The 21,924-nt window shown below is 39.3% G+C and overlaps 1 protein-coding gene across 5 annotated transcripts in view; it reads right to left on the reverse strand.

Moving 5' to 3' along the window:
- IKZF3 (IKAROS family zinc finger 3) overlaps positions 1-21,924 on the reverse strand; it is a 37,959-nt gene that overhangs the window by 10,943 nt on the left and 5,092 nt on the right. For 3 of the 5 annotated variants that reach the window (XM_054801866.1, XM_054801867.1, XM_054801865.1), the window contains exons 2-6: positions 21,685-21,738; positions 20,297-20,407; positions 6,210-6,470; positions 5,357-5,524; positions 3,532-3,648 (exon numbers count right to left, since the gene is read on the reverse strand). In XM_054801866.1, coding sequence (XP_054657841.1) covers positions 3,532-3,648; positions 5,357-5,524; positions 6,210-6,470; positions 20,297-20,407; positions 21,685-21,738 — 711 coding nt within the window. The remainder of the gene's footprint in view (positions 1-3,531; positions 3,649-5,356; positions 5,525-6,209; positions 6,471-20,296; positions 20,408-21,684; positions 21,739-21,924) is intronic. The other 2 variants (XM_054801868.1, XM_054801869.1) reach the window with 2 other exon arrangements.

The raw sequence follows: 21,924 nt of genomic DNA on the forward strand, positions 1-21,924 counted from the left end.
TCCCCTTAGCCAGCCCTAGAAACACGCTGGAAGCTACACGTAGGATATCTGTGACTACTTGTCTTGTCAATGTTATTTATGTGCCACCAAGGGAACTTTATTAAATTAGTGTCAAGAGGGCAGACAAGTGGCTTCCTGCAGAGGTAACAATAGTCTTCACTCAGACGAGATTGCTGAAGAGACAGTAACTATTGACCTACATAATATGTTCTGGGACATCTGTAAGCATCAATCTTCGAGCTTGATGTCTGTCTGCCATTTTATTTTAATGCTAAGGGTCTTTTCTTTCACATTAGGATTTTCTACTCCTTGCTAATGGCCATTTTTTCCTAAAGAAAAAAATAATCTCTATTTATGGGCCACAAAATTTCTTTAACAATGTGTTCATAATACAGCCTTAGGGAAGCAGACTCTGCTCCCAGTGAGACACAGGTGGTTACACTGCTTCTCTCCCACAACACTGCTCGCTCTCCCCAAAAGCTAACTTAAAAAGATCTCACCCACCTCTTTCTTCTGGGGTTCAACTACCTGGCTAGAAAACAACACAAACTCTAAGGATGCTGAAAGAAACTCTGTTGACCAAATAAATCACCCTCCTCCCTCTTGATCAGTGCTCTCGCATGTGCCTCGGGACTTCCCTGGAAAGCCAAACTCCTAATCAGGGTATTTTACGCAGTAGTAGGATGGGGCTTAGCCCCGATGTCCTGACCACTTTTAAACGTGGGTCACCCTCTCCTACTTACTTAACACTAGTGACTGGTTATGGCCTTCCCTGATTACTACCTGAGGTGTCTCTGTGGTGCTTCTGCTGCCTACCTCAGTAGTGTGTACGTTTCAGTTGTAATCTTACATTTAGAAAACACTTCCAGAAGAGAATTGTGTGTAAACATGATTTATCCATGATGAATGACTACTTATGTTTTCTTGTAATCGCTGGGCGACAAGCCACCTCTCTAAAACAGTGCCATCACCTAGCCATCGTCTCATTCTGTAGATGTACAGAGAGCAGATATTCTTCTTCCAGCCTAGAGCACGAACACATGATCATTTCGCCTGTACTGAATTGTTTCCATAGTGTGGTTTCTGTCACCCCGTAAATGTGAGTATAAGTTTTAGAACATGCGGGCATCATTAACAAAACCCTAAAGTACAAAGCAGAGCCCAAATTAGAGGCATTGCTTCCTGTAGCATCTCTATGCGGTCACTAAATAATGGAGAGTGGAACAGAGAGGTGGGTTATTGTGCAATGAGAACAATGTGACCAGAGATTGTTATCAGGGACTGAGCAGCGCTCTAACAATATTGTTACATAAAACGTTTCTTTCAGAAATATTTCCACACTGTTACATCTGGAACATGCAAGCCTTGTACTAAAAAGCAAGTAGAACGGTTACTAAGGTCCTGATGCTTTTCAGTATTTTAATTAGTTATTGGATGATGGCACGTAGAGAATACTGGCGCTTAAAGATGGCTCCACATGAGAAGGTTGCAAGGACTTCAGAAAAGCACCAAAATTCAAAGTGATGCAGATAAATAGGAAAATGGTCAGAAATCAAAAAGCCATGTTTGCTAAACACAAGTGCAAAATGCTACACTTAGGGGAAAAAAAAAACCAAATCAAATGCACTAAATGAACTCCGGAGGTCCTTTCCAGCTTTCCCTCTCTCTGATTCTGTCATCTAACATAGTGCTGATACCGGAGAACTGAATGGAGACACCTCAGCAAGACCAGAGTTCCTGTTTTTCATAAAACTTACTACTCCACTAAAAAAACTGCAATATTTTTTGAAGTGCAAAGGTCTTAAAGGCATAGGGTACAGCCACATCATGTCATACTGGAAATTTACATTTCCTCTGTGACCAATTTAAGGCACACTGTACTACTGCAGTAAGTACTACATAGCAGATTCTGGATAAGTGAAATGTTGCTATTCTGAAATGAATATAAACCATGAGAATCATTTAAAAGCAGAAATCTATAGTAGGTATCATGTTTTCCATTTTCACATGGTGGACATCTCGGAGTGATTGCCATCATGGGAGTATGTACTGTAACATAAAACCACAGTTACAATATGTATGGGTTCTCATGAAAACCAAAACTTGCTGACATTCTGATAACCATTTACTTTTACTAATGCTCTAAAAAACATGTCATTTGCTGAAAAGAAGATAGCCCACGAAAAACTATAAAACTCTAACTTCATTAAATCATTGTTTCTTTATGGCGGTTTTTGTGTGTGCATGTGTCATAAAGCCTGATACACCAACCTACTCACTCTGCACAGGGTACAACTCTTGTACCCGCAGCTATTACCATATATCAATGGGTCTTCACACTGGTTTTCAGGCCCAGCTTGTGATGAGGTCTGCAGAACCTTTGGTTGATCATCATATCACTAAATACAAGGGGTTTTTTTTTTATTTAATATTAAAGGACTTCGGTAAACATTGTCATTGCTCTAAGTATATTTTTACATTTTAGTTTTCTTCTCTGAAAACTCAGTTTAACCTTTCCCTTGGAAGGGTTTTATTTGAAATTCACAATCAAAAGTAGAAATCTCGATTCCTTAAAGTTATTGTTTGGTTTTTTTTAAGGCTGCATAGCACAAAAATGGGAACCCAAATTCTGAAATTGTAGCCTCAGCTCTGCTACAGACTAATTGCATAATCTTTTGGGAGGTCCCAACCACTCCCTGACTCGGAATGGGACAAGTAATTCTTTCCTGACTTACTGGCATATTGTGGGACAAGTTCCTTTTAGGATTTGAAATATTCAGGTGAAATATATCCTAAATATATTTAGGATCACACAAGTTCATTTTAGGACTTGAAATATTCAGGTGATGCAGGCTCAAAGATTATGGCAGTTATTTTTCACTAAAGTATTTTCAGAACTGCAGCACTGAGACTGTGAAAAGGAAACTAGGAAAAAATGCATTTTGATACATTTTACCTTCGGCCTTTTCCACAGAGAGCTCTATACTTAAGGCAGTCCCTTACCTCGCACCGCCTCCTAAGCTGATCTATCAGTGATCTTCGGGACACCGGCCCATTTCCATGCCCTAGATCCCTGCCACTAAAACTTCTGCAAATCCTAACCCATTTTGACCAATAGTTCTTATTCTAAAGAAAAGGAAGCATCAAACGAACTGAGACATGTGAACAACTGTTGTCAACAACCATAGGCATCAACTGATCCAGTAAAATAAGCCACATAATAGCATTAATGTAGGAATAATTTAACTTACTGTGTCACCTACAGAAATGCTGTGTACAAGCTATTTTAGATGTTTTATTCAAAGTAACTGTGAAGTAAAAAAGTGATTAAAATAAAAGCATTCTTTAACTAGTTGCCTGAGGGATGCATTAAACCAGACCCTTTTATAAGATGTTACAGCCCCTTAGGTTACTGAAAATGACTGTAGTAAAACTGTTCTCAGGCTGTGAATTAACAGCTTACCAGATGCCCCTTTTTTAAGCACTGTAACGTACCAAAAAACCAAAACCACTGTAACGTGATAAACTCACCAGCCTCGCACATGCCAGCATTCTGCAAATAAGTACGGCACCGCTCCTTGTGCTCCTCTAATGAGCTCCTTTGCTTGTAGCTCCTTCCGCAAAACTCACATTTGTATGGCTTCTCCACTAGAAAAATAAGAGCACAGTATAAAATAACCACAAGAGACTACTAAAACACTGTCTCCCTGACATTCAAGTATATAGTTACTAATAGCATATATTCAGCTCATGGAGAATGCTTTACATTTCTGTTCAGTTTATGAGCACTGTAATCATCCCCAAATTAAGGTTAGATGAGGGTGAAACCCACTGGACACACAGAGCTCCTCTTCATTCCCTCAGCTCAGCACCAGAAAAGAAGAGGACTTGCAATGAGACACTGTTCCCAGGAGCTCAGGTTCCTAGAGTCCCGCTCTAGCTGATGACTTTTCTTGGCGTAACTTCCCTAGGGAAGACCAACTGTACTGCTGCTAAACCAGGACTGCAACTGCCCAACCTAGGTCCTGTCTATACAGAATTTTTCAAGGATTTCATGAAACCGATGAAGTTAAACCAAACCAAAACCACATGTGAGGTTCATTTCATTTCCAAAGGCATTTATTGTAAAGCAAATTATGTTCCTAATTCATTTAAGATAAAGCAAACCTGTCTGTAACTCAAGATATCCACACTGCCTTTCCCAGTGCCTCATACACAAGGACTGGAAGCACTTGCTAAATGATCTCATTACTGTTTTGTGAACAGACGTCCCCTAACACACCCAGGCGCAGTATCATCCCTGTACAGCACAAATATAACTAGCCTTGCATTGTAAACTGTTCAAAAAGACCATACTCCCTGCTGCTAAGGCAATTGTTCACTTATTGATGTGATCTCACTCGAGGAGATTTTCTTTATACTGTTTAATAAGCCAGCTCTTGAAAACTTCAGTCACAATAACCACACAACGTTTTTGAAGCATGGTGTTTTTAGCATTGTGCTGGTGGGGGACAGTCACCACCGCTGGGCTGGGTCTTGATCAAATCAGAATCTCATTTATCCATGTCAGATAATCTCATTTTTAGCTTTGATTCTTCATGAGGTTGAACTTTTTTTTCTGTAAAGTGCAGTGCAGAGATAACATCTATCATGTAGAATACACATTTTCTTTCTAGGCCCCTGTATAACACAGGATATACACAAATCAAACAGTAAACACAACCTGGCTCTTGCAGAACTGGGGAAACTAAGATTAATCTATTTATACCTGGTTTGTTATTCAAGTCACCTCAGCTCTGTGCCTCCATTTCTCCCATCTGTAAAATGGATGGAACACCCTACCAGTCTTGAGAAAAACCACTGGCATTTGTGGAGCATGCTAAGACGTTCAGATGAAAGGCACTACACAACAGCGAGGTGTTAACCGGCAATAGTCACGCTGTCCTGGATGCTGCTGCTAGAGCTATCCCACAGCTCAGGACAGGAACGGAAGGAAGTCCCAGCAAAGCATGTCTTTGCACTACTCCTCAAATTCAGAGCTCGCTGGCATAGCTAGCTCCACTCATTTGAAAATACCAAGGAGTTTTTTTGTGCAAGCAGGTATGGAGGCTGGCCGTTTCCCACGGCACACAGCTGTGACAGCGGGTTTCCCGGTGCCCTCTTTCTGCATTAAGAGCGGCGCTGAGTCCCACGATGGTTCCATCAGCACAGCAGGCACAGCAAGTGGTCACTGCTATTTGTCGACTCTTCAAAACTAGACCGGCTGAGCGAACTTTGCTGACTGACTTTATTTTCCACGCCTAGTGTCCTAGTGACACACATCTAAAACACATGAAGTGTCTTTGAAGTCACTTACCAGAATGTGTCCTTAAGTGACCTGTTAGCGCATCCCTCCTTTGGCAGGCATAACTGCAAAGATGACATTTAAAAGGTTTTTCCCCTGTATGTAGTTTAATGTGGCGGAGGAGGTTACCCTTCTGAGTAAAGGAAGCTCCGCACTGATTACACTGGAATGGCCGTTCACCTTAAAATGACATACAAAAAAGGACATTTAATGGTTACGTGGGTATCATGCTATCCTCATACCCTTTCCTTTTTGGAAAAGGAAAGAATTAGATACTGGATCAATTTCTTTCTATAGAAACACACACAGCCCTTCCGTTTTCAGTGGGAGTTACATGCAGCTCTGGTGTCAGAGCTTCTTGTAACACATGTACGACTATGGAAAACACTGTACAGTTTTTCCATGGAAATAAGTGTTCTGAAGGAGGCTGATTCCAACAAGCTAGCAATTTTGAGAAAAAAAAAAAAAAGTCTTATCTTATTGCAGGTTGAAACCTAAGATGCTCGTTGGTTTGTTGCCAAAGTATAGCACACAGAGAAATACATATACAGACTGGAAATGGCAGCACAAAACCAATCTAACTTGTGTTTTGTGGCTGAAATACTTAAATGAGATAGTGCCTTTCATCCAAAATTCTTAAAATGCCTCACAAACATGCTTTTACTAACATCCAATCCTGATAAGAAGAGAGGTGGGTAAAGTGAGGCACAGAAAAGTGAGTAACTTGGTAGAGATCACATGAGGCATCAAGGACAGAACAAGGAAATCCTGATGTTGGTATCCTTTTTTAAAATAAGTAGTCTAGATTACAAATTATTATCTTTTCAGTATTCAGCTCTTACAAGAATAACGTAGGGATATTTACCAGTGTGGCTACGCTTATGAACCATCAAGACATTGAGGCTAATGCAGGCTAATCCACAGATATCACAATTCATTTTTCCACTAGCTGGCCTGACGTTGTCATATGAACCAGAATGTCTTTCCAGTTTAATGCTTTCATATTCATTATATTCTCTGGGATAGGCGTAAGGCATTTCAGATTCTTCTGGGTTTTCCATAGGCTGTGAATTTAAAGCACTCTCCTCTCTTTCACTGTATTCACCTTTCACTTTAACCACATCATCTGCAGGTAAAACAAAGCACAAAAGTGAAAAAATGCTCATCTTAGGCACAATGAAGTATCTTAGGGAAAAACTCACCAAAAATTACATAAAATTACATTGTCAATCTTCCTAAAAGTTTTACTTAAACACCAAAGACGAAGAAATGCAGCTGAGACACGAATCTTCACGGTTCATGTACACTTAATGACACTCACAGTGAGATAACCTTTAAAAATATTGACCTGCCTGTTAATTACCTTTGATGGATAATTTCCTTCTACAGATTATAAAAATATAATACAGTGCAAACTTCTCCTGCAATTACAGGGTACTATTCAGGATTCAAAAGAAAGTACTTATTCCCACAATTAGCCGACAGAAATTAGCGTCTCAGGCTGTTCCTGTGAATTGGAAGTACAACAGAAAGGCACAAATTAAAAAGGATACTTATATCTTCCTGTGGAACCTCCGGTGCTTGAAACATGCCTAAGAAATATTTCGGATCCAGTATAAGACTTCCAGTGCTCCCATAGTATAGATTCTCATCAGTTAAGCCTAATCAATAATCCTAATTTTCCCTTCCAAATTGCAATTTTTATCCAAAGATCTCAAATGTGTGAGGAGCATCTGATAATCTTGATATCTGTACCATAAGGTTACTATGTGAGTAAAACTAGCAGAGGCAGGGTAAAGATTTCCTGCTAAATAAATGTATCCCAGAAAAGTTACAAGATTTGTCCAAAGTCATATTGCAAGTATGTGGCAAAGAACCCAAAGAACCCAAAGACTTGTGAAGATCAGCATCCACGGCCTTGGAATAGGTTCCTGGACCTGTAGCCACATCCAGAGAAAACCAAAGAGTTGGCCTCAAATGAATGCAATTTCAGGACAAGAGGAGAATGTAACAAGTAGCTAATATTTTACTAACAATAATGCTCCTGTGTAAAAATATAAGCAAATCGGTCACACTATATAAACAGCTGATGATTCCCAGCTTATGTTGCTGAATTTCTTTTCCACTATTAACTCCAACATTACCAGCACTTGTATTAAAAATCCTTACTAATGGATAGGACAGCTTTTTTCTGCTTAAAGCTGACTTTTCCATCTAGACAGGAGCTAGGCTATGGCTGAAACCTGAGTTATGCCTCAAGCTGCCAAGTGAAGAAAAGCACTAAGAGATAAAATACATAGTTTCCTGTTTGAAAGTATTGTTCTCATGGCCACCTGCTTCTCTCTCAAACTGAGGGTTAGACAGTTAAATGTGGCACTTAATCACTTGTCCTTTCTCCAAAGTACAGAACATGGACTGCTGAATATGTATTAGCTCTGGTTCTGAGTAATAAACCACATCAAATGCCAAGAACAAACAATGGGTGACAGCGAAAATGAGGTGGCAACATAAAAGCAGCACTGAAAAATAAAGATCTGGCAACCAATGCTTTCATGAAATTAAAATTTTCAACTATATTTTAGTGATAAAATCACTCCTCTGGCCTAAATGTTTGCACTAAGCCCAGCCAATCTATCTATCTTTGGGTTGAAGTGAGGTGGAAGAAACAGGTGGGTGATGATTTCTTCATCCTATGCAAGAATCCACAGCAGTGTAGAAAACTCGTGAGATTCCTCTTGGTGCTCTCCATAGATGACAATATCCACAGAAGGATGGGTTTTTTCCCTATATTATGTGCTTTTATCCCCCTATCCTAGATGGTTTTTAGAGTTTGGTATCGGGACTGACTGCCCTGGTCCCAGAAGAGCTCACAGAGATTCAGGTGTTTGCTCAGAGGGTCACAGGGAGGTCTGGATTCACCTACAAAAGGGCCGTTTTTCCCCGCACCTTCTTTGGTACTAGCTCTGCTTCACATCCCGGAGATTCCTACTTCCACTGAAACAGGGTTTCCTCTGCAGGTACTTTCTGCTGCCAACTTCACGTCTGAGGGCGTGAGGGTGATCCTGCTATCAAGACTCCTTCAAAATTAGTTTATGCCTCCATTTCCATCACTCTAAGGAAAAATTATTGCCAGTTGCTGAAAGCAGCTTTCAACAGAATCTCTTTTCCAAAAAAAAAAAAGAAAAAAGAAAAAAGGTTGGTTGGGGTTTTTTCCCTCTCAAAAGGAGGCAGCTCCAAAATAATTTGCTACATCCTGCATAGCATGGTAAAAGGAAGTACACATTGCAGCTGCACCTTGTTGGTACTTTCAGAAACAATTTCAATTCCCACTTTCTACTTAACGTCTCACCTTTCGTCTGCATCAAATGCAATTGCTTAGCAGTGGAGGACTAGCTATAATCTCCAACTGAGAAGACTTTTCTACCGTTTTCTACTGTTTCTCACCACAAGTTCATGGCTCACAGCTTTTCACTCTTTTACAGAGTTATGCCAGTGTTCATGAAGCATAGCACGAACACTGGTTTGAGTTCCCCATGGCAAGCACTTGCTGACTGGCACAAACTGGGCAAGCCATCCTATGGTTCCACTGCGGAAAATAATTACCTCTGCATTTTCCATATTGCATGCTGACTGCTTGCAATACTTGTGTTTTCTTTAGTAACAGAGAAGGATGCACCTGAGTTCTGATCAAGGCTTTTCCACCACTGCTTCCCCCCAACAAACATCACCGCCGCTCCAGCTGTCGGTGATGTCCCACCAAAGCTCGGGTGCTTTTCAGTTTGCATGTAGGCATTTGAAGAACCTCAACGGAAAAATACACCTTCTGATGACTGAGAACAACAGACAGCAGAAGCCACTAGGGAAGAGGCTTTTTTTTAACCAAATGAATGTTAGAAGGGTTGGAATTTTTCTGTCCTAACACACCTGTTATTGTTTAGAGTCTACTCTGCCTTCCTGACAACAATACAGAAGAAAGCTCCGGTACAAAGCAGTCCAAAGCAAAGACGGCTCAGTACAGGTCAGCCTAAAACTAACCAAGTGGTTGTAGAGGTCTGAGGCAACCAAATTCCTTTTTTCAGCCCTGACTTTTGCTCTGTGTATGGGCATGCAAAAGGAATACTGTGAGATCAGGAGACTGGCAGCTGTGTGGAAAGGTTTGTATCTGTCACTTAAAAATTGTATTGACATATTTTAATGAGATTAGGGAGTTTCCAGGCTGGTCCGCCTTAACCAACAGGAAGGTGGCTCTAACTTCAAGTAGTAAAGGAAAAACACACAATTATCCCTAACAATACTAACAAAGTTCCCCCAGTTGAAAAAAGGAGTGCTATCATCTCTTCTATGCTCAGAAAAGTAAAGAGGTTGTAAGAGGAAAAAAACATTCATGGTGTCCAACCCAGGTAACTATTTTTCTTGAGGCAGTTCATGAAGGTAATATACACTGCAGAAAAAAATGTTGTAGATTTTACACAACAAAGTACCAGTGTGATGCGTTAAGGCTGATGCACATGGTTTCATTTCCTGGGGAGATGATTACAAGATGAAAGACATACTCCAGAGTAATATTTTTGTTTCACCTGAAACACTGTAAAAACAATGGGTTCTGGAAAAACTCCAAAATAAAGCTGTGGTGGCAACTTCAGACTGAGTCACCACATGAACAGTGCTTGTATATGTTCTATAAAATGCATGAATAAAAAAAAAGAAGTCAATAGCAGCAAACAGTTAGGACAAGCAGAGTGTTACCTTAGCTATTCTCTCTAGAAGGAAGTCTCGGAACGAAAAAACCCCAATTACTATATTTAATCCAAGACCTTGGCATCAAATATAGAGAAAAGAATGTAAGTTTTGTACTGTTGTTAAGCAAAGTTTACCGGTAGTGTTATGAAAAGCACAAAGAATAAAACTCAGAAGCTATTAAAGACAACGGCACAAAAGGGTGATGTTGCTCAAGTGTTTTACAAGGAGTGGGGTCATAATCATGAAATCCTCAGCACATGCAAAAAGTCAACTGGATAACAAAGAAACTTAATCATCTTAATGTGGCATTTTAATGATGCTGCTGATTTGCTATGCCAATTCAGAGATAATGAGCCCCTAATGCTACAGATGTTCAGCCAGACTAAAGAAAAAAAAAAGGAAAAAAGAAAAGCTTTTCTTGTATGCCATTTCCTAACTATCCAATTAAACAAATTGTGAAAGCATATAAATAGTTTACCAGATTTTGACAGCTGTTAATAGGATTCAGATGCCGAAGAACAAGAAGGGAGTCTATATGTGTGCATATTGAAGGATTCTTGTGACTACCTGGATTTGACAGGTATTAACTGATGATTCATCACCGTTATCTCCACAAACTGTCCCCAGAAATAGCAGTATAAAACCAAAAGCTAGCGTACTCATACTAGAGTTGCTCTCTTCCCAGAATGCGAGATTCCTTTACCTAAACCAGCTTGAAACAGAACAGACATGTTTCAGAAACCGAAAAAGTTCGCGGAGTTTCTAGATTAAAGTCAGAATCCTGCATGTTTATGAAAAACACCTCTACAATGGAATTAACGTACTGTGGGGGAAGATACGTCACGAATTAAAAAACATCCATATTCCTTAATGAATAAAGAGAGGCTTGCAGTGTGTTCCATCAAAATTGTAAACTGAAAAAAATCAATGCTATACCAAAGCTTTTTTCCTTAAATAACAAGAAGAAAACAATTACATGTCACATCCATGTATATATTGAAAATTTGGAGACTATAAGTAATGGGAAATTAGAAACTGTGAAGTGACACAATAGCAACATGAGATTTTTTTTTTTTTTAATAGAGGCAACAGAGAGAGAAGGCAACTTTTCTCCATGTCTGTCTTCTACACCACTGCAAATATCAGTTCTAGGGAAGGGAAAGGAGTTCAAGTCTTTTTGGCCATATTCGGCTTTGTTTCTTCCACTGACTCCAGTGATAAGATCCCTTTTTTTGCAACAGCAGCAATGCTTTTATGAGATCATTGTTTGCCAACAAAAGAAGCAGCAATCACCTAGAAGCAGTATCAGCTTTCAGCTAGCCAGAGTGGCAACTACAACTCTCTGGAAATCCATAGATTTCACTTCTTTGACTTACTAAAAATTATTACTTGGACATATCAGCTTTGATTTTATCTTTCTGCCTTCCAGTATTTTTTTAGTACTGTTGTTCAGTATCCATTTTTGTACAAAACCTGAGCATCTATTTTGTTCAGATACTGTATAAAGCATACTTGAGTGGCAATTCCTAAATGAACCACTGCAGAATGCACCTGGTGGAAATTTCACTTCTAAAAATAGGAGAGAAACTTTCATAATTCCCCTTTGCGGAGTGCATGCTCTATGGTAATGAGTTTCCTTGTTTTTATTGTGACTTGAAACAAAAATAGAAACAAATCAAATTGAAATGCAGCACTGAGAATTGGAAAGGAAAAAAAACCCCAAACCAACACCAGGCATCATTTTCCAAGCACTTGGATGCGTATTTTCTACTTCATTAATACCAGTGTCTTTCTATCATTAAAACACAGTGTATTTATCTAGTTGTAGAATTAATTACAGCAACAACAACAACAAATAATCAAACAACACACATCATCTCCAAGGTCATGTGAGCCAGGAAACTTGAATTATGTAACTGGTTCTTAAAGCACCTTATTTAAATACAAGGATTTTTCTTATAAAGATGTATATTTCTGTGTGAATCTATAATTTCGTACCTGATATTTGCCTTCCATTACCAATTTCTACTTGATAATAATCTAGTGGGTTTTTTAGGACCTTCATTCAAAAGGTTTCCAAAATACATTAAAGTTATACTAACAGAAGGTGCAATAAAGGAAAAATGTTATCCCAGATTGAGTGCTACAAAGCTGGAGTTAAACAGGACAAGGGCACAGCAACACCAGGCAGCAGTGGGCCACGGGTTAGGGAAGTAAATGAGAAATAATGCATTTAACTGACACTACAAAGAGAATTTGGGGAAGCAGGATGTTATTACCTGAGTCAATGTGACTGAGGGACAGAAAACTATGGTTAGTACTATGCTAAAACTATCACAGGATTTTATTTTTATTCTTTTAATTAAAAAAAAGCATCAATAGCTTGCCATTTTTCCTCAGCTGCCTATACCCGCAGTGTTGTGCAGGAGCACAGAGGACCAGAGGGAATGCCATCCCACATCCCTGGACCAACAGTGCCCAGATCTTCCAAAGCCTGTCCCAGATGAATTTTCATTTATGACACCTGTTAACATTATCCTTTCAAATCTTAACATCTTTAAATTCTCCTTCTTAAAAAAAAAAAAAAGCCAACAGAAAAAGATGAAACTGTACAAGTTCTTCCCTTCTGTTACAGTTAAGATAACATCACTCAGAAAACATTTCTAAAATTACAATTCCTAAAGTCCAGAAAGCCAGATACAATCACAACCGTTAAATCAGACTTCAATTAGACAGTTAATCAGAGAACATCTGGACCTAACAGTCAGACTGAAAAAGGCCACATGTTAAATTCAGATAATCGCCTGCATTAGTTATATCAAGGGACCTATTACTAATACGACCACTCAGGCATGATTGTCTCTGGTCAACTGCTTTTTCAAATGAACTTCAAATCTGAGAAGTTGAAAGTGTAGTTTCATTCAGCCTTCTTAAATCATGTCCCAAAAGTCTTTCTTACAATGCAATGTACTCTTGAGTTTGATACTAGAAAAATATCATATGAAAATAAAATCTAATAATATGAAGAACAGGAAAATCTATGACAAATATCAATGGAATTTTAACATCTATAAACTGAAGACAGGAGCGTGGTTAAGATGTTGTTCAACACCATCATCTTCACAAAACTAAGTGTATTGATTTGATTGAACTAGAAAAAAAATTTCAGTAGTAAATAATCCAGATTTCAAAACTTGAATTTTAGATTACAAGTACATTCTCTTCAAATTGAGGTTTTTCTAATTAAATACTTGTGGTTTACTTTTAGCCTGGTCTTCTACAAAAGTGTATGCATCCACTCTGTGTTCCCTTTGTAACATTCAGACCCGTACACCAAATTCAATCTTGTCTGGCAGAGGGGAAGGCTTCTCAGAATTCCTCTAGTCTGACAAGTGGCCTGTTCAACAGACGGCCCAGGAGTACCTGCTTCTCCCAAAATCACTCCTGGAGGTGGTGCTCCTGCGTCAGGAGAAACAGGCAGTGCATCTGGCATGCTTGGCAGGTGAGGTGCAGCAACAGACTGTTCAACAAGAATATACGGAATTGAGCTCTGAATTAAACAAAGTTCCTAACAGCTCCTGCAGAGCAGCAGAAGGAACAAAAACAGGAACAAGGACTGGAGCACTTGAATGCAGTGTATCAGGAAAAGGTGTTGAGAATACAGCAAAGCTAGCCTGAGGTACCAGAAGTCCCAGGGCTCAGTTCAGTTTAATATCTTTATCGATGATCTGGACTAGGGGATCAAGTGCACCCTCAGTAAGTTTGCAGAGGACACCCAGCTGGTGGGGACTGTTGATCTGCTTGAGGGCAGGAAGGCTCTACAGAGGGATCTGGACAGGCTGGATCGATGGGCTGAGGCAACTGTATGAGGTTCAACATGGCTCAGTGCCAGGTCCTGCACTTCGGTCACAACAACCCCATGCAATGCTACAGGCTTGGGGAAGAGCGGCTGGAAAGCTGCCTGGTGGAAAAGGACCTGGGGGTGTTGGTCGATAGCCAGCTGAATACGAGCCAGCAGTGTGTCCAGGTGGTCAAGGCGGCCAACAACTTCCTGGCTTGTATCAGAAATAGTGTGGCCAGCAGGACCGGGGCAGCGATCATCCCCCTGTACTGGGCACTAGTGAGGCCACACCTCAATTTCTATGTTCCGTTTTGGGCCCCTTGCTACAAGAAGGACATTGAAGTGCTGGAGCGTGTCCAGAGAAGGGCAATGAAGTGGTGAAGGGTCTGATGGGAGCAGCTGAGGGAACTGAGGTGGTTTAGCCTGAAGAAAAGGAGGCTGAGGGGAGACCTGATCACCCTCTACAACTACCTGACAGGAAGTTGTAGCTAGGTGGGGTCAGTCTCTTCTCCCAGGTAACAAGCGATAGGACAAGAGGAAATGGCCTCAAGTTGTGTCAGGGGAGGTTTAGATTGGATATTAGGAAAAAATTCTTCACCGAAAGGGTTCTCAAGCACTGGAACAGGTTGCCCAGGGAAGTGGTGGAGTCACCATCCCTGGAGGGATTTAAAAGATGTGTAGACGTGGCACTTGAGGACAAGGTTTAGTGGTGGACTCGACAGTGCAAGGTTAACGGTTGGACTTGATGATCTTAAAGGTCTTTTCCAACCAAAACAATTCTATGATTCTAAAATATGGCATCTAACACACAAGGCAAACTTTGCATAATTCAAAGTCAGCCAGCAACAAGACACAAGCCCTCTGCAAACCAAGCTTCATCAATTCCAATGCTCATGGAACCATTTGCTGCATTTTAGCAAAGTTTTGACTCTTGTAGATTTATTTCTGCTTTCCGAGACCTTTCGGAAAAGCACAAACAGTAGCAAACCTGCCCCTTAAATTCACACATTTTGTGCCAAATGAACAGCCTAGTTTGGGGGCAAAACGTGAGTCATCTTAATTAACTGATTTCCTTTCCACCAACCCATATTTCTAAAAATGGATTATTTTCTACAATGACATGTGATTTGAGTTCCTAGGGCCGCTTTCTTCATCTTCACTTATTTCCTGCTGGGGGAGAGCGTGGGGAGGGAACACACCACAACTCATCTACCCTGGACTAGATTTTATTTTGATGCCAAAGGAATAAGTATTTCTCTCACTTTTAATTTCAAGGAATTATTTTGTATGAATCAGAGATACACATTGTAGAACAAGTGAAGAAAAAGTTACGGAGTGGAGTCCATCATCTCTTGAATAACGGCATGCATCCATTCTCCTTCCAGACCTTATCTTGTCTGATACCCTGACTATCAGTATAAGCTATTTCAAAGGCAAATTCTATTTTCTGCTAACTATAATGAGTTAATTAGAATAAGAAATAGCTGCAGTTTTCTGATTATTTCAAGGCAATCAGAACATACGAGTTTCTGTATCAGGCCTGGGTGCTCTGAGCCACCAATTGTGCAGGATAGTCCAAGCTGATGTCAATCATTTACAGGCTGTGGTGACACAACTGACTGTGTTGATGTCACTGAACGTGCTTGGCAGCATTCCTGCTGCTGATCGTACAGTACTGTAGAGCTAAAACAAAGTCAAGAGGATCTTTTGTTGATAACACTCAGATGCAACTTTCAGTTCATGCATAGCCACCAAAGCAGAGACCTGACACAGTTAAGCAGTACAGACTCCTTGCCTGGTTTTAACACTTACAGAAATCCCCTGTTAAGTGAACTTCTGCAGCACAGTACTGCTGATGTTGTGAGATAACCCCTGAGTCCCATGAGAGGTAGGGCTCGATCTGGGCTTGGGAGATGTAATATTCTGATAAAAAACGGCACTTCCTTTTCAGGCAGATAAGTGCGTGTGCTAGCAGCACCACTGGAACCTCAGTACGCGCCTAAGCGAGGGTTTGTCATCCTCTCCGGTCTCACTCCAGCCTTTTAACCGCCCCCTTTCGCACACCTAAATGCAGCAGCAATTAGCATCCATAAACCACAAATGTGGCTTCTATTTCTTTTTATTTCACAACCATGAAAGCTAGCTAACATTCATAACACCCAAAAAGTTGTCTGCCTCAACAGATGAGGGAATTAAGACATAATTAAATACTTGTGCTTGACCGTGACTCCCATAGGAAAGAACGTGGCTTTTTTTAATTTAATTTTTAAATTAAGGACGCTTCAACTTTGGCCACCGAAGGTAACAGTGTTGGGGCCGCATAAAGAAACAAGGGAAATTAAGTGTTTCCTCCCCTATCTGTCTCATTGCTTGTCTCTTTTCAGACCAGATACAGGAAGCACCATGGGAACAGTGTATTTTTATGGTTGCAGGCAAGCATACACCATGTGCACCACAGCATGCAGCTTCCATTCCCTTGAGGCAAAAAAAGGCTTTTTCTTTTTTTTTTTTTTCTTGTTCTCCATCAAGCTTTTAATTAACATATTACTACAGCCTTCTGCCTGATTGTGCCCTATACTTAGCAATCATCATAGGTGAAGCCCTTTTAAAAAGGGTGTATAATAGGACAGGTTGAATTGTTTTTATTGAGCGGCATCTCACATTTTTTAGTCTGAATGAATAACACATCAGCCAGTGCATCCACATGCGCTCAGAGAAGTACAAATATGGAATTATTAGCTGAAAAAGTGGATTTTCTTATACCAGAAGAGCACCAGTTGTGATGACATCCCAGCCCTATACATTATTTAGTGCCTTTATGAAGTTTCTGTAGCCTTTTGAAAGGACCACAGTACCACTTTCTGCAGACCTAACATAAAGGCTCCACCAAATTAATTACACAACTTCTAGATTTGACCAGGCTCCAAATTCTGTTCAAAGTCTCAGAATAAGTCCCCACGATGTATTTAGAGCGTCACCCATTAATAATGCAACATTCAGAAAAAAAATGTATAATCCAAGAAGCTGGAAGGTTACTACTCACTATGAATGCTCAACGAAATATGGAAAAAAGAGACAAAATTGAAGAAAGACATGTTACAAGCATTAAGGCAGTGGAAAGCAGGCTATCGAATGCTTGATCTCACTCTACAAGTCAGTGGCCTCATGTTCTTATGATGGCCTTCAGCAGATGGAAAAAACCCCATGGGCATGGATCATGCAGGGGTTCAGGATTAAGGAAAAAAAAGGAGGGTTTCCTGTGATGCAGGCTATCATCAATGATGAATTGTGAAGATACTGAAGCGGAATTGCTCACTCACAAAAGGGATGGATCACGAACACCATGATTAACATTTATGAGAACGACACAAACACCTTTCATTATTTCTCTTTAAATTTGATATGCAATGAGGGTTTTAGTGATCACACCTGGAAAAGTGCCAAATACAGCTTGTTGTTTTTTTGAAACACATAGACTTTTCAGGTGTAGGCAGGACATAATCCATTTCCCAAGAGCCATCACCAATACTGATCATATTTCTGTTTTGTGATTCTGGAGAATACTACATATTCATTTTTACCAGGGTTAGTGATCCCCAAACGATAATACTCCCACCAGGGCAGCACTGTCAGAATGTGGTTTCACTTATGTAGAAGTAAGAGAGATAGTTATTGACCCACAAGGACTGCTCAGTGACTAACGTAGCTGCTACTGTTGACCTGCAATTTATATAGTAGGCATGACACGAAAGCTAAGATTATTTCTGAATTTTAGTATCCAACAGCAACTGAACTGGCATTGTTAGGAAGAAATTTAAACGCGCCTACTGATATTTGCATAGCCTAGAGTTCTAGTGCAGCATGCTTAAATATTCAAGATTTGTTGTGCTTCCGTATCAGAATGACTGTAGAGAACTGTATGTGAAGCAATGAAGTAAACACAACATACATATTTTATTTTGTGCCATTTTACACTGAGCTACTGTAGCTATCTTTTTTGTACACTTAAACCAGCTTTCTCCTAGCAATCATCTCTTTATTCCTATAGTGAGAATCAAAGAATAGAGCACCATGGTACTGAGTAGGTTCACACTCCCTTTATAATGAATGAACACTCTAATGGTATGGGAGTCTATCAGAGAGTGACCTGATGTTTTATTGATATTTGTAGCATTATCTTTGAGATGTACATTTTCAGTATTTGCATTCCAGAACAAAATGTAAAGAGACTTTAAGAGATCGGCAGCAATATAAAAAATGAATGGTATATTAGAACAGTATCAATATCAACATTCTCTCACAAGCGTTTGAGTTGTACCTGACTTAAATATATGGAAAAGAGTCTGAGAAATGGTATCAAAGTGTAGGATAGTCAAGGAACTGAAGAAAGACTTTCTAGATGCCACGAAGCTGCATCTGCAAGAGGTACAGACAGGGGTCCTGGAATGGGAAGGTGGTGAGAAGGTACAGCAATTCCTCTTGGATGGTCAATATTGAGGGGTTTGTGAAAGAAACCCTGTCCTGGCTTCCCTTATCCACAGCTTAGTGACTAGGAGGAGTGAGGGGACACTGGGAAAGAAGAGGTAAAAGAAGTGAGCTAGTGCAAGTGGAAATGGCATAAGGACTGGACAAATAGCTGGAATATGGCTGTGAATATTTTATGTGCTGTGGGATCTGAGACATCACATGCTTTGGCTGTGGAAAGGGCTCAAGCGTTCCATGTTCTGTGGATAAAAACATTAAACTTCTCTTTTTAGAGAGAAGTTACCCTTTTTAGGGTAAGCAGAGCAGAATTCACCTGCCCAAGCTAGATTCTACACCACAGAAGTCTCAGCTAAGCTACTCTCCACTGACTATAAATGCAGCCTTGCTAAGAAGCAGCTACTTTGGGGACACGAGGCATTTCATCCTAAGTCAGACACCCAAATTTGGTCAGAAAACCTGTGTGGTCTCTCTCTCCACCAACCGTCAAGGAAGGCCAGACAGCAGCACAGTTCTAGACACTGGTGCTGTAGATACCTAAGTGAGATTAATTTCACCATCCTCATGGACTCTTTTGCTACTGCAGCACTCCTTCGACTGTTTTATGTTGTTTTGTACTTTGTTGATAAATAGGTAAAAATTTAATCTTTAATAATGCAAAAGTTTAACATCTGAACATTTAATTTTAGTCCAAAATAAAGTCATCACGTTTATGTTACAGGGGACAACCAAGGCTACTTGGGCAACCAAAACAGAGACAATTCTTTAGTGATTTACTTGATTCATGTGATACGTAAATGCTACCTCAAAACTACTAACCAAAGCCACAGACATAATTTGTCTTGACACTGCTATACTGCCATGGACATGCAGTACTTGAAAGACAACATGAAACTGGTAAAACAATGTCTGTCTTTTCCCCAGTATATGTATACCACATCCTCTACCAGGCAGCATTTTTCACTGTTTGTGGTTGAGAACTGGCATAAATGAACACACTCAGCTCACTGGCAGGAATGTTTATTAATGCTGTGATTTCAGTTTACGAACTTCTAGATCCAGGAAGAAATTCAAAGTCTCCTGCTCTACATCTATGTCATATACACATATACAAATTCTGAACTCTGAAGGCCTGTAAGATTGCTGGGTCCAGGAGCTGCTGCTTTTATCTTTTATCTGTTAAGTGAAGAGGGCTTACTAGTTTTTAAAGATACACAAAAATATGCATTTATGTAAGACCTCTTAAATTAAAAATAGCGTATATTGTTTTCATATTTTATTCATACCAGTGCCTTCTTTCAGAGCTGTATAGGAAGGGTTTACTGTTTAATTTGAACAATAAACACGGTAAACTGACCAACCTTCTGTTCACCCACAGGTTAAAGTAGAGGATTACTGCTACAGTTTTAAATTCTACAAGGCTGAGTTGTCCTGTCAATTTGAGGTAACTTGTCCTTTCTTTCAAGAAAAAAAAAAAAAGTTATTTTTCAGATCTCAGAGTAGCTTAACAATATTATAAAAAGTGAAGTCCTAACACACGCATTTGTCCTATGCAAACTACTTTTAAGAATTTGTATGCTACAACACGCATTAAAAGAGCTCACCAGATGCACCTGCTTTTTTATCTTGCTATCCATATTCCATAGATCCCATAAAAGGGACCTTTATAAAACGCACATGAGGTTCCCTGATAGAAAACAACTGGTCCTCCCCTTTAGAGCATGTTAAACCACTCTAAACTGTAATGGTATCGTTATTCCTTTTACAGACATGCAGGCAAACCAGAGCCATGATCCAGAAAAAAAACTTCTATTCACTCTCATAGCATAATCAGATGAATAAAAACTCCAATATAATTATTATTTTTCAGAATTCAATCTCCACTTTACCTCCTGCTTCTTCATTAGACTGATTGTGTTCCTTCATATCTTCCGCATTATCCATGCTTTCCATTTCCTGGGATTTGTTCAGATTACAGTCTGTCAAAACTTCTTGTCCTTCTGAAAAAAAACCAAAACAAAACACCCAACAAACCAATAATTAACTATTTATGGTCCAAGAATATTTCCAGGTGGTTGCCTCAAAGTATCTGCAAACTCCCATTGCCCACAATGTTCTTCCTATACATGTATTAGTTGCAGTTTGGTTGAATGGATTTGTTTCCCAAAGTCATATACAAACTCTTGCACAGAGTACACACCTTTAACTAAGTCTTAAGCTTCTGCTCAAATTTAACTATTCTGGAGATTGTTCTAAATGAGAACAAACCAGGAATAAATTCCAGTATACATAACTCTATATAACATATGTATTCTGATAACTGCTGTTAGCAGGTAAGAAAGCAAGCTCTTCAGAGCATGGAAAAGGAATCACAGCTCTACTTTGTTCATTTGGGCAAAATATTAATCATTCTGGCCCCAGGCCAGGAAACTGCTCAAGCACATTTAATCGGAAGCCTCTTTGAACCCAGTTGCACTCCTCTGCTTGTTTCACGTATGTCTTTTTAAGCATCAACTTTATCAGAATGTTTTCTGCTGATCACTGAGGCAGCAGTATGTCCTAGAAATGCAAACCTCTCTTCTCTGAAATAAAATCAAATTTTTACTAGAGTGAAATTTATTTGGGTGAAGTTTTTCAAATAAAGCCTCTTTCATAAAATCCATAATACAGGCTAACTCAATATTATGCATATTTCTGTAAATGTCAGATCAGTATTTTGTTTTTAAAAAGCTGACTGTTTTCTTTGAATGATCCTGTGAATTTTTAAAGTTCACAGCAACATTGTGAAATTGCTGTTAAAATTGTTAAAGTTGTTTGACTTATTAACAGTTGGACAGTAAAAAAACCTCAATCCTTTTCAATCTAAATATTACATTGGATCTGAAAAAAGTTTTATTTTTTGATTAACAAGAAAGTAAAACACTTATCCAACTCACACAAAAGGTTTGTTTTCATATTTTCAGAAATGCAGTCAACCAGAAGAATCACATTATTCTTGCTTCCCTAATCAAAACTTCCAGCTTTCTTCTGAAAACATTTCCTTTCCCACTATAGTCTTTTTTTTTCCTTCAGTATCATTTTCTAACATTATATTGAACTTTCACAGCTTTATTTCAATTCCAGAATTTACTTTTTGCCTTCAATACCCATCTTCATATTTGTGTGTTCTATTCAGTGTCCTGAGAACCTAAACAAGCTGCAATTCATATATTTTTCTCCATTTTAATTTAAAATTTTCAAGAGAGGGTGAAAGAACATAACTTGAACAGCACAGTACCTGCAGCCATGGGCTGTTCCTGAGAATTACTTAGGTCCATACCTGCCTGTGAATCTGCAAAAGACAGAAAAGCAGTCTGAGTTGCTTAATATTTAGAACCATTCATGACACAGTTGTTATAATCTTATGAATTTCTGTTTTCTTGCCTGAAAGCAAAATTGAAAAAGAAACATTCTCAAAGAAATAAATATAAAATAATTGTTATGTTTCATTGTACAACTTCTTTATATCTTGAGCATT

The sequence above is a fragment of the Grus americana genome, chromosome 22 (genome assembly GCF_028858705.1).
Source record: "Grus americana isolate bGruAme1 chromosome 22, bGruAme1.mat, whole genome shotgun sequence".
Taxonomy (NCBI): domain Eukaryota; kingdom Metazoa; phylum Chordata; class Aves; order Gruiformes; family Gruidae; genus Grus; species Grus americana.